Source organism: Sceloporus undulatus, chromosome 6, assembly GCF_019175285.1.
Source record: "Sceloporus undulatus isolate JIND9_A2432 ecotype Alabama chromosome 6, SceUnd_v1.1, whole genome shotgun sequence".
Lineage (NCBI taxonomy): Eukaryota > Metazoa > Chordata > Lepidosauria > Squamata > Phrynosomatidae > Sceloporus > Sceloporus undulatus.
Window position 1 is genome coordinate 25,962,636 of NC_056527.1, and position 13,827 is coordinate 25,976,462.

The window sequence follows — 13,827 nt, forward strand, 5'->3', positions numbered from 1 at the left end:
TCCAATCAAGTTCTGAAGTGCTTGTTTAGTTTAAGCTGCAGAAGGTACATGAGGTGTCCTCCTAGCTTCTTGCCTCAGTAAATATTCATTCAATTGTGACGGGTCCTTCCCAGGAGTCAACTATCCTAAACATGCTTCACTGAAGCTAAAGTGTCTGAACTGAGTCAAACTGACAACACTGGGTGATGGAAGTATGGTGATGTATGTCAAATCATGCTTCTAGACAGCACTGACAGAACTATACATCAACAACTCCCAGAAATGTTTTTCCTCTCTAGAATTTATCACCAGCCATAATAATATGCAATCTTAGCTCTAGGACAATCTAGGTGTTTTTCATTTTAATGGAAGACAGGGCAGTGGGATATCATCTCCCAGTTGCTTATGAAATGGGAAAATTAAATAACCATTCTCTTTGAATGGAAGTGTATGACAAAGGGGTCTCATATATTAACTGACAAACTGACAGAAGAAATGCAAAAGTATCTCGAAAGCACTCAAGAGTCTGAGTGCATCGAACATATCAGATGTTAAACAGCATCCAAACAGGTATTTTCTGACTCAGTTATTGCTCCTGTGGCATTTTCAGAGTTGGACATTTACTTTGAAAACAGTTAATTACAGTTTCAAACCTTTGGTGCAGTGATTTACTTATACAGGCTTGTTCTCCCTCATTTGAAAGGCTTGGACCAGAAGTGTTGTGGATTTTGAAAGTTTTATTTTATTTTATTTGGATTTTGCCATATTTGCATCTACACAATGAAATATCTTAGAGTTTGGGACCCAAATCTAAACATAAAATTCATTTATGTTTCATATACACCATAAACATATAGACCAGGGGTAGGCAATCTTTTTGAGCCAGGGGCCAGGTTGCTGTCCCTCAGACAACTGGGGGGGGGGGGCAAACCCAAAAAAAAAAATAATTTTATAATTTTAAAAAATTAAATATATAAACAAACCAGAACAAATGTAGGACAAATTTTTCAAATGGAAGACACTTTTTTAAAAAAAAAATGGAAGACAGGTGAAAAAATTTGCTGATTTTTTAAAAAATGTTAATATAAATGCATGTTTCTGAGGCTTCTATAGACAATTGCCCCCCAAAGGCCCCGGCGGCAATCGGCGGCAATCGGCGGCAGGACCGGGCTGGGGCCGCATCCGGCCTGTGGGCCGCAGGTTGCCTACCCCTGATATAGACTAAGGTAATTTTATGCATAGTATTTTTAATAATTTTGAACATAAAACATAGTTTGTATACTCTGAACCATCAGAAAGCAAAGATGTCACTATCTCAGCCTCCTATGAAACCTTAGAAATACATTTTGGAGCATTTCAGATTTTGAAATTCCTGATAAGAGAGATTCAGCCTGTAGCTGCAATTTTCAAAAGTAATCATTTTCTTGTTATTTAGGAGTATTATTTAGAAAGATTTAGAGAGAGCCATCACAGAATATTGGTTTCAGCATTGGATTATGGCTCTGGAGACTAAGGTTTGAACCCCTATGGAAACTCCCTAAATGACCTTGGCAAAGTCTCTCTCTCTCTCTCTCTCTCTCTCTTTTGTCTGTTTCTCAGCATCAGAAAAAGGCAAAAGCAAACAACCCCTCTGAACAAATTTTACCAAGAAAATTTCATGATATGGTTGTCTTAAGTTTGAAATGACTTGAAGGCACAAAAAACAAAAAGGTAGCTGAATGGATACTTTTAATTACTGCTTAGAAACATCAGAACACTAAAACCTGCAGGTCTGTGGTACGTCATGTACATGCTAAGGCAGCTCCTTTAAATATAAAGTAACTAAAATCATTTCAGTTGCACTGCAAAGGAAGTGAAATGATGCGTTGTTGTATTACAGTGATAGTGCAACTAAGATATGCGTTCATTATGAAAAAGTTAATTGTAAGTAATTTGTTCCTTGTAGTCATTTACTTTTAAGGCTGCAGTAATTGGCACGGCTAAAAACTCTTGTAGATCTTATGTTTTTGCCTAAATATAGTAACAAGGGCACCAGGAAACCATGGCACTAATCTTATTTGGGCTATCATATTTGTGCAAGATGAAGTTGAACAGGGAATCCCCCAAGGTAACATAAGACCAAAACACACTGCAGAAATAGTTCAGTTTGAGACCACTGTAACTACCCTGGCTCAGGGAAACCTGGGAACTGTAGTTTATTGTGGCACCAGAGCTATCTGGGCTGGATGAGGGAAAAGAAACTCAGTCTGAATCCAGAGAAAACAGAAGTACTGGCGATAGGTTTCCTGGGTCTGGGTGGTGAGATTTGCCATCCGGTCCTGAATGGGGTCACGCTCCCCTTGAAGGACTCAGTCCGCAGCTTGGGAGTGCTCCTGGACTTGTCGCTCCAGCTGACATCTCAGGTGGATGCAACGGTCAGGAGCGCTTGTTATCAGCTTCAGCTGATACGCCAGCTGCGTCCCTACCTGGACCGGAGAGACCTTGAAACTGTAGTACATGCTCTGGTAACCTCTCGATTAGATTTCTGTAATGCGCTCTACATGGGGCAACCCTTGTACCAAACCCGAAAGCTACGTTAGTGCAGAATATGGCAGCGAGACTGGTCGCTGGTTGTTCCAGGTTTGACCATATAACACCCATCTTGAAAGATCTTCATTGGCTGCCTATTCGCTTCCGGGCTCAATACAAGGTGTTGGTAATGACCTATAAAGCCCTAAAGGGCTTGGGCCCAGAGTACTTGGAGGACCGCCTCTCCCCATATAATCCGCCCCGCACACTCAGATCAACAGGGATGAAATTGTTGGAGGTCCCAGCGACACGCTATGTGAGGACCTCACAGAGGGCATTCTCTATCATGGCCCCAAGATCTTGGAATAGTCTCCCAGATGAGCTTCGCTCCACCACATCCTTAGCTCTTTTCAAAAAGAATCTGAAGACGTATGTCTTTTCCCAAGCCTTCCCACCGTGAAAAATCTTCTCTTATCCCTTTTCATTGATGACCCTGGACTGTATATATCAATTTCCCCTTCCATCTAGCCCTTTTGTCGTTAGTATTACTATGTTGCTTTTAATGCTGTTTTTAATTGATTTTATTGGAATGTTTTTATAAATAATTGTTCGCCACTTTGATCAAAATTTTGGAAAAGCGGGTTACAAATAAACTATATATTATTATCTTACAGGGAAGGAAAAATGTCTCACAAAACTACAGTTCCTAGAATTCCCTAGCATTGAGCCAGGCAGTTAAAGCAATCTCAAACTGGATTATTTCTGCAGTGTGTTTTGTACTTTCCCATTAAGAAATAATTTTCCTGAGATTGGAACAAACCAAGCTGTTAAGCTCAAAACTGAGGTTTAATGTATTATTTCAAAGCTGCTACATTCATAATCCTCTTTAATTTTTCCATCACTACTTCTGCGTTTTTGCTTCCCATGGAAAATCCTTAAGAAGAAAGAGATTAAATAGTTGTAGAGTGCCTTTTAGTTACAAGCAAGAAGATACCTCCATATGGAAATGTCAACAGTTGTGGGTGGCTTCCATGTCAGTAAGGAAGTTAGTCTGCTCCTGGTTTAGTCCAGACTTTTACTGAGTGTGTATTCACACTAGACAAAATAATCCAGGTGTAGTCTGGAGTATTCTGCTATGGAGTTGCTCCAGATTCACCATGTGAGTGCCATAACTACAGATACAAAAGTGACGGAAAGCCACCTTGCTAACTAGACATCTGGCTGGGCTGACAACGCATTGGTACCACTCACTCTACCCACTCCACGTTCATCACATGGCTGAGTACCCTCTTTTGACCTCACCAAAAGTGACATCACCAGCAAAGCTCTGCCAGGGAGCTGCTTAGCTGGTGAGGTGGCAGAGGCCCTGGGAAGACTTTTCAGCACCAAGCAGAAAGGGGGATCAGAAATAGCAATGCCTGCTAATACCAATCTCTCCTGTATTGGCATCACTGAAGTTGGTGTCACCTAGTGTAGGGGAGGGTGAGTGAACTGCTTTGCCCTTCCACCCCAGCTGCCTGGCTTGATGCCCAGACTGCCTGCTGAGGGGGAGTCAGCTGTAGCCTCTGGAATGCCCATTCAGGGTCCAACATAGTTGCTCTTTGAGCAGCTGTGCTGGACCCTGAAGACAGTCCACCTTGTGCAGGACCCTGTGCCAGACCCTGAAGGCATTGCACCTCCAGCAACAACTGCTACTGTGTGGGGCAGCACTACAGCCTCTAGGGGGTCTGTTTAGGGTCTAGTGTGGCTGCTGGGCAAGCAGAAAAGGGAGGCAATGCCCTTTCTTACTCGCCCAATAGCTGTGCCAGTCCCTCTGTGTATACTGGCCCACCAGGTAACACCCCCACTGGGATGAGCTTATTTGGAGATAAAGTAACACCTCCAAGATGGTGAACCGATTTGGAGATAAGGTAACACCTGCAATGTGGTGATCTTATTTGGAAATAAGTTTCAGGATTTTAGATAACTCAGGGTGTGTTTACACAAAGAAAAAAAAAACATACTTACATGAGAGTTTCCTGGAAGCTTTATAGCAACCTACAAATTTTCTTAAGTAGGATTAAAGGCTAAGAGAAGCAGTTTTCCTGTGTAATTGACCATATGTTGTCTGAACTGATCGCACCATGTTCGATGACTTATCTAAAATCCTGAATTTTATCCCCAAATAGTTTCACCAACTTGGGTGGTTTAAATGGTCAGACTAAACCCAAACAAGAATTAATGCTGTACTGACTGGGAAGATACAAGTTGCCCGAGGCAAACATTTTATTTTTCATGGTTAACTAGAAACATTTTGGTTTAATAACAGCATGTAGAAATGAAGAAGTGAAGGACTTCCATTCACAAACAGAAAGCATGCTTGTGTCTCAGATTAATAGGCCACGATAGCCAAACATGACCACTATTATAAATAATCTCCAGGAAACTGTTTCAGTGGATGACTACCCACAGACTGCAGTTCCCTGAATGTCAATGTGTCCTATGAGACAGGGAATGTCAGACTGAGCTTTTCTGAAGAGCTTTTCTGTGACAAAAGAGCTCTGTTAACAGGTTTTTCTTCTGATGCATCTTAATTTAATTTAAACAACAATAAGAAATGTTGATTTGATTAAAGCACTTGGGTTTACATCACTTTGTCTTGAATCCAAGCATTTAGCTTTACCAGGTTTTGCATTACAACTGCAAGCTTTTTGTGTAACATATATTTTCCTATCAGGACGTGTACCACATCTGTGAAAGCTTTTGCAATATTTCAGCATTATTATATGTAAATTATTTCTGCTTAATGCTCCATTGTTTGAGAAACTAAATAATCTTTCTGTCATACCATCATGTAATACAAGTTTAGAGAGTGATTTACAGTTGTTCTGGGTGTTATTAATAATTGTGGATTTCTGAAAAGGCAGTAAACATACATTAAAACATTCTCATGTCAAAATTACAAGTGCTAGCACTGAGTAGATGGGAAATGAATAACTATTCCCTCACTCATATTTGTTAGGAAAATATGAATGCAACAAAGAAAAATTCTGCTAAGAGATGAAAAGATTTAGGGGAGAAAAATATTTTTATTATTCATGCATGCTTAGTCCTTTATTGCGGTGCCCTATATAGCACAAACTATTGACAAACACATCGGTATCCACATGTGGATGTCCTTTTTCAGGTGCTGTGTGGGTTGGTATTCCCTTCTTCCATGTGCAGAATCCAAAGCCCTCCCTCCCAGTCTACTGACAAGACCCTAGCGCTGCCTCTGTGTTTTTGGTTGAGCAAACAGGCTCAGAGAAGAATTTGGCTGCATCTGACTACATCACCCATAGCCAGATGCAACATGATTTACAGGCCCCGGTGGATGTCAAAACTGATGTCATCATTTTGTCCCTGGCTATTCCAATATGACATCAATTCTAACACCCACCAGGGTCTGTAAATCATGTTGCATCTGGCTATGGAAGATGTAATCAGATATTTCTCTGAACCTGCATGCTCACTGTGAAGCAAGTAATGGCTATGCATCAGGGGCATATCAGTAAGTGTGTGTGTGCCTTCAAGTCACCTGTAAACTCATTGCAACTCCATGAATTTCATAGGGTTTTCTTAGGTAAGGTTACTCAGAGAGGTTTTTTTAGCCAGTTCCTTCTGCTGAAATATAGCCTACAGCACCTGAATTCATTGGCAGTTTCCCATCCAGTTATTAACTAGAACTGATCCGCAAAAGAGATTTCTCCGGTTGAAAGGTACCAAGGCATACATCTTCAGTCTATTTTGAAGATTTGAGAATTGATTTTTCAGAACATTTTGTTCTTCAATCAATACAATTAACATTCAGAAGATGACAAATATTTAAAATCTTCCATTTAGTACCAGATTAATTGTGGTTCACAGGAACAATCCCACATGGAAAGATCTGGTATGGCTCAGAGTGCAATCTGAAAGACTATCTTTTCATGGAAATGTTAGAGGACCCTTTTTCTCTGCACAGCTATAGCACTGTGTCTGTGTCTATATCATGCTCCACACTGTGATAGAAAAGCAATTAGGAGATTATGTTTAGCAATTGCTGCCTTAGATTTTCACACTACACAATTATAGCACTATTATTCCACTTAACTGCAATAGCAATATCCTATGGAATCCTGGGATTTGCAATTCTCTCCCGGAGAACTCTAATGTCTCTTCAAATGTCAAACCAAATGATTCTACAAGATATTGCCATGGCAGTCAAAGTGGAATCATAGTGCTTTAACTGTGTAGTGTGAAAGTCTTAAGGCAGCAAATACTGAGCACAATCCCCTTACTACTTTTCTATCACAATGAGGAGCATGCTCCATTGATACACTTCTAAAAAGTATTTTTGGAGCTTTGGTAGTTATGAGGCACAAGGAAGAAAGATGTTCCTTATATTGTATCCCAGCTAACATAGTATGAATATTTGTAGAAAAGAAATATAAGAAGTATTTGCATTACCTTTAAAGTACCCACTGTTGCCCCATGCATATAATTCCAAAATACCAGCCTGCACTTGGGTCCAGTCTGAGAAATTACTGGGGTTATAATATCTGCAGTATGTCCATACTTTCCGTTAGAACTGTCTGCATAGAGGTAGAAACCTTTCTTAGTAGCCCTGTGAAGAAATAAATTAACAGATTAAGCAAATCATATTGGTATATAAAAATAGATATTGATATATTAATACTAGTACACTAACAATTATACAACCTCTTTTCTGTCTTTATATTGCACTGTTTATTCTCCTACCTTTAAAAAATTTCATATCCATCTCCATAGTCTTGAGGTGCTATCTTCCTAGATTTTGAAACAGGTGTATTTGTTCGTCTTATCATTTTATATAAGCTTTAAAAAGCAATTAAACAATTTGTAATGTTGAAACATTATACATCAAAAATATTACAATTCATTAAAAGACTATATACAAACCTTAAAAACAGCACTGAAAACCCAACTCTAGTCAGTTTGTAAAAGCCATTCTGGCCTGCCTAGGGAGGATATTCCAGTCTGGGAGCAGCCACCCAGAAGGCCCTCTCCCTTGTTCCAACCAAATGAGCCTGAGGAGGTGGTGGGACAGAGAGATGGCCCTCTCTAGAAGATCTTTGTGCATTAATGGCTCTAACTATTGGATAGGTAAATAAAACATTGAGATGTACTTTAACCAATGTAATTATTAAGAAGATAACAATTTAATTTACTTACTTGAAGATGAAGACAACTACAGTGAAACAAAACAAAAAGAGGATGGGATTGGCCTTGTGAGGAGCTTATCACTTGGCATTTTTAATCGGCTCCAGCCTCCAGGGCTGCAGCTGGGAGGCAGGATAGAGGTGGGAATTATTTTACAGTAAATCGCCGCCGAATCGCCAGCTGCCATCAGCCTGGGTCCAAGCTTTCCAACTTCTAAAAAGTGCTGACAGAGTGCAGTGGGACCAGGCTGGGATCCTGGCTGATGTTGGCTGGCAATTTGGTGGTGATTTAATGTGTGATAATCCCCACCTCCATCCCCTATCCTGGCTCCAGCCGAGGGACCGAGAGACTGGTGTCAATTTAAAACACCAAGAACTCAGTGAGTTCTTAGTCAAAGTCACAGAAGTCAACATTTGTACAGTGGACCCTTGTTATACGCTGGGGTTTGGTTCCAAGATCCCCCGTGTATAACAAAATCCGTGTATGCTCAAGTCCCATTCAATATAATGACAAAACAAAGTGGTGTCCCTTATAAAAAATGGGAAATCAAGGTTTGATATTTGAAATTTATACTTTTTTTGAACATTTTCAAACCATGTATGCTTGAATCCGTGTATAAAAAATCCGTGTATAAGAAGGGCCAACTGTATTTTATTTACAGTTTCTCATGCAGTTATTCACAGTCCTTACCTGCACCATCATAATTATGGTGGCATACCAAGGGTGCAAGAAAAGTAGGCCTATACTATTAATTGCAAAAAGACTTTATATTCCACCTTCACATCGGATATATAGGATTATACCAACACAGGTGACTTCTTGGTACACAAACTGATTTTCAGGATGGAAACTTACACTAGCACTTTTATTTAAGAGGCAGAACAAGTGTATGTTCAGCCTCTTAGGTATGGAGAACATATCATACGAAAATTTGGATTAGACTCTGAGGAAGGAGGCATGAATATTGGAGAAGGAACATCAGCATTTTAATAATAATAATAATAATAATAATAATAATAATAATAATAATATTTATTTATATTTCCCACTTCTCCCTGCAGAGATATGCAGATGATACCACACAAACAACTACTTAGGAGAGTCAGGGAAGAAAATTAAAAAGCAGGGTTACTGCTGAAAATTAAGTCAAAAATGATGGCCACAATTGCCAAGGATCCACTCAGTGAAATCATGCGGTTGGTACATTGCCACTCAGGAATACTGGATCACCCACCCATGGCAATGTACCTACTTTTCCCTAGGGTGTGCTTCTTGATGTTACTTTGCCATGCAGGAATTCCCTTTTACAAGGAAATTTCCCTGGATGGCAATTGCCAAGGATCCACTCAATGAAATCATGCGGTCGGCACATTGCCATTCAGGAATACTGGATCACCCACCCATGGCAATTTACCTACCTTTCCCTTGGGATTGGGGTGAGAGTTTATATATATTTTATTTTTATTATATATATATATATATATATATATATATATATATATGTATGTATGTATGTATGTATGTGTCTTTTTAGATTGTAAGCCTGAGGGCAGGGAACCGTCCAATTAAAAAGATTGTATGTACAGTGCTGTGTAAATTTACAGCACTTTATAAATAAAGGTTAATAATAATAATAATAATAATAATAATAATAATATATACACACAAACACACACATATATATACAAAAACACACTGTGCCACAGCCAAAAGTGTGATGCCTTATTTATATGTGTACACACACATCTGTCTGCTTGAGTGTTTATATATATATATGTGTGTGTGTGTGTGTGTGTGTGTGTGTGTGTGTGTATACATATATATATATACTGTGGAGCAGCTGAAAGTGTAATGCTGCATGTATATGCTTACACACACATCTTTGTGTGTGTGTGTGTGTGTGTGTGTGTATATACATGTACATATACATACACACACACACACATATATATACACACACACACACAAACAAACAGTGGAGCAGCTGAAAGTGTAATGCTGCATGTATATGCTTGCACACACATCTTTGTGTGTGTGTGTGTGTGTATGCACGCGCACACACACACACACACACACACACACACATATACACATTCCCCCCTCCCCGGACACAAAAGGTTTCTGCTTTATCTCGTTCAGTGGAAATAGCGCTCCCAGCCCCAGCGGTTGTGCTAAAAGGGAAAAGGGCCACCGGAAGGAGAAGGGGGAAATTCCAGCTCAGCATCATGGGAGATTTGTAACCGGTGGTCTTCAAGAGAACCAGCGGATTGGATGTACACACCAGCCAAAGCAGCAGGGGTTCCGCACTGGCCATCAGTGCGGATCCAGCCGATCCCCTAATTTAGCGTACTCGGAAAACGGAGGAGCCGGCTGCCTTCAGTTCGGAACCCAGCTGTGAATACGCATTGGCCAAAGCGTATTCACGTTATATCACATTGGTCAATGCGTATTCAGAGCTCACAGGTGTGGAACTCCAATGCTATATAACGCGAATACGCATTGGCCAATGCAAACTGACGCTCAAAAAGCCCCTGTGTGGTAAGGTCCATGGTCTGCCAAAATCACCAATCCATGGCTATAGAGCAGTGATTCCCAAGCATTGGTCCTCCAGATGTTTTGGACGTCAGCTCCCAGAATTCCTGACTATTGGCCAAGATGGCTGGGGCTTCTGGGAGCTGAAGTCTAAAACACCTGGGGGAACAATGTGTGGTAATCACTGCTCAAGAGCAAATAAAGCCTGAATTCTTACTAGAAGCCAGAATGACTAAACTGAGGTTTTGGCCATATCATGAGACCACATGAGGAGGGAGGGGTATATAATGCTTGGCAAAGTGGGAGGCAGTAGGAAAAAAGAATGATCATGCTATCGGTGGATAGAGACAATCAAGGAAGCCATAGGAAAAGAGAAGGGCCACACTACAAGTAGATGGAGTCCATCAAGGAAGCCATAGGCTTGGGTTTGCAGGACCTGAGCAGGACTGTGGTTGAGAAGATGTCTCAGAGGTCTCTTCCTCATAGATTTGCCATATGTTGTTTACTTAGTTTCAAACAGAGTCAAGTTCAAATTTCTTTGATATTTCATAAGCTATCAAAGTCTGAGTATATAATTTGTGTAAAGCAAACTTGAAATAGAAATGTTTAATTGAATGGACTAGTAATGGATTATATGAAACCTACACAACAGATTTTGAAAGGCCTGTAGTATTTTCAGAGTCGATTTTCAACTTGGCCCTGCAGCTCTGCAAACATAAAATGCATTACGATAATAAAATGTACTATAGATAAATGTTGGCAGTGTATATCATTTTTGTGAATGTTCTTATGCAATAATTGGAGTACATGATGGATAAAATAAAACTACATAAACATTCAATGGCAGTTTAGGCTGGATCTAGTCAACCATAGAGTCAAGGGTGAAAATCAAGCTTTTCATAAAAGAAGCAAAAATGATGAGAGCTAATACTGGCAGGCATAAAATATTATGCATCCACTTCCCAACGCTTATAGAAAAGGAAATATACTAGCAATTTAGTTACAGTCTTTTGCCCTGCAAAATTTGAAGTGTTATTACAACAGATGTACAAAAACTATTGTCTAAACAATGCAGAATTGAATTCTACCACTGTCTTCTATTCATGGAAAGTATCTTCACTTGATTTTTGGGGATTCCCCCCCCCCCCACATCATAGCCCACTTCCAGCAGAATCTCTTGAACTGCACTGCAGCCATTCACTCAAGACCACAAGGTTGTGAGTTCAAGACCAGCAAAAGGGCCCAAGCTCAACTCAGGCTTGCATCCTTCCGAGGTCGCTAAAATGAGTACCCAGACTGTTGGGGGCAAATTAGCTTACTTGCTAATTAGCTTACTTGCTGTTCACCGCTATGATCTTTGGAATAGCAGTATATAAATAAAACAAATTATTATTATTATTCTGTGTAACATTTCAAGGGGCTTAGTGCAACAGGCAGTGAAGACAATACAGTGAGGATTTCTGTTGCAACCAGTAGCATTCACATCTGGAATAAACCAGTAACCTTCTTATATTTGTGTGTGTGAGCCATCAAGCTACCTGTTGACATATGTAATCCTAAGAACTTCATAGCATTTTATTAGGCAAGGAATACTCAGAGGTAGTTTTGCAGCTTCCTTCCTATGAAATACAGCACCTGATACTCATTGCTAATGTCCTATTCAGGAACTAACCTGAGCCGACCCTGCTTAGCTTCCAAGATCAGACAGGACCTGGTACCTTTAGGGTGTGTGTATCCTCTCTGCTGAATAACTCAGGATTACTGCAGAAAAGATGATAATCTTATTCATGCAGGCTTTCATGATTAATAGCAAAGGTATAAACTGACTTTCTGAGCAACTCAGAACGATAAACGAAAGGCAAAAGGAATGGCTATGTGTAGAAAAATATATGGAGAAAAATCAATAGGTATGTAAATATGACAGAAAGGTTAGAAAGGTTATGAGTATTAACTTCTCCTAATATAGGTAATTATGTTATAGATAAAATGTCACATTGATAGATAGTTAAGAGGAATTTGCAGGCTGCGGACTCTTTTATTTTCTTTTTATTTCTTTACTTACTCCTTTTGTTAAAAGGACGCTTAAGATAAATACACACCAGATGAGAGGAAACAAATGGATATAAACAAACAAGAGCGGTAAAGACCACCTAGGAAGTATAAAATACTTGAGGTAAGTTTTGGTTTAGAATCTAGAATATGACTAATAGATAATGGAAAGCTATTATGTTTTTTCATGTTGTTGTTGATGTCTTTTTTGATACATTATTGTGCTTTGTATTTTGTGTATATATGTATGTTATGTTTTTGGTATATGTGTTTTATAAATAAATAAATCAAAAAATAAAAATACACTGACTTTCTGAGCAACTCTGTGCCAATTTGATTGGAAGAAAATTCCACTGTATTCAATTGGCTGACTGTGGTTACATGTGTATAAGATTTCAACCTTAATAGGCATTTTAATTCTCTTAGATTTGATGTTCAGCTCCAACTGGCCTGATTTTGTGAAAGGTGGTGTTAGTTTGCAGTGCAGTCATGTCCATGTGTGCTTCTTTTCCCTTTACATCAAGAAGGAAGTCCAGCAGCAACCCACCACTCCCTTTCCTGTTTGTTGGACAGAGTTGTACATGCTACATGGTCTGTTCTGCTTTTAAATGTGGCAATGAATGCTCTCTTAGGAGATGACTACAGGTGGCTTTTAAACCATGATTAGACCCAGAAAAAGTGGCTCTGCACAATGTTGCATCTGATCTGTAGCTGCTGCATTCTCTAAGTGCAGTTAGTGGTTCCCTTCTCATTGACAGAGGAAATCCATCAATGACCTCCCAATTGCGCTGATCTCCAGGTGTAAAATGCCACAGCTGGGACAGTTGTGTTATTGGCAGCCACATGGTGTCATCCTCTCCCCCCACCCCCACCCCACTATTCCCAAGCAGCCTGATTACCTTTATTTTTACCTATTTCTTTTATTAACACCCCTGCCTCCCAAATCAGAGTAGCAGAGTTCCAGAATTTTGTGAAAATAAAAATAAATTATAATAAACTGGAAGGCATGCTGGGTAAGGCTTACGGCAGCAAAGTGAGGTGAAAGGAGAGTCAGAAAGACAGCAGTTCTGCAATTGCAAAGATGTGTGGTGATGCAGTGAGTGCAAACAGGTATACTTCTGTCTTCACTGACAAGGATGATTGTGTTCATGGGGCTTATATTGTAAAACCCTTAATGCCAGTTAGGAAGTCCCATTCAGGTGCCAGTCCAATCAGCTTCTGTACATAGACCTTGATGGGGAGAGAGCTTGTATTTTGCCTTGGGCAGCAAACCTTTGAGTCAACTACATCAAAAAGTATGTAAAAACAGAGAGGTATTTCCAGTCACTCTGAGCTCCAGCAGTTCCTTGCTTCCCATCCCAGCCTGCCATATTTCCCAGTGTCTTTGCAGGGGTGGACAACATTTTATTCTGCAAAGGATGTATTCCCTCAGAGTCAGTGTGCCAGAAATGAAGTTTACAGTCAACAGATCCAGAGTCAAAAGAAGCAAACTCAGTCCTTTTCTCTTTCTATCCTTCTCCTTTCTCTTTCTCTGCCATCCCGTTGTCTCTCTTCCTCTTG

The 13,827-nt window shown here is 39.9% G+C and overlaps 1 protein-coding gene across 1 annotated transcript in view; it reads right to left on the bottom strand.

The window, feature by feature from the left end:
• Positions 1-13,827, bottom strand: part of MALRD1 (MAM and LDL receptor class A domain containing 1) — a 266,619-nt gene that overhangs the window by 46,529 nt on the left and 206,263 nt on the right. The window contains exon 12 of the mRNA XM_042472024.1: positions 6,955-7,111. Within this exon, the coding sequence (XP_042327958.1) occupies positions 6,955-7,111 (157 nt within the window). The remainder of the gene's footprint in view (positions 1-6,954; positions 7,112-13,827) is intronic.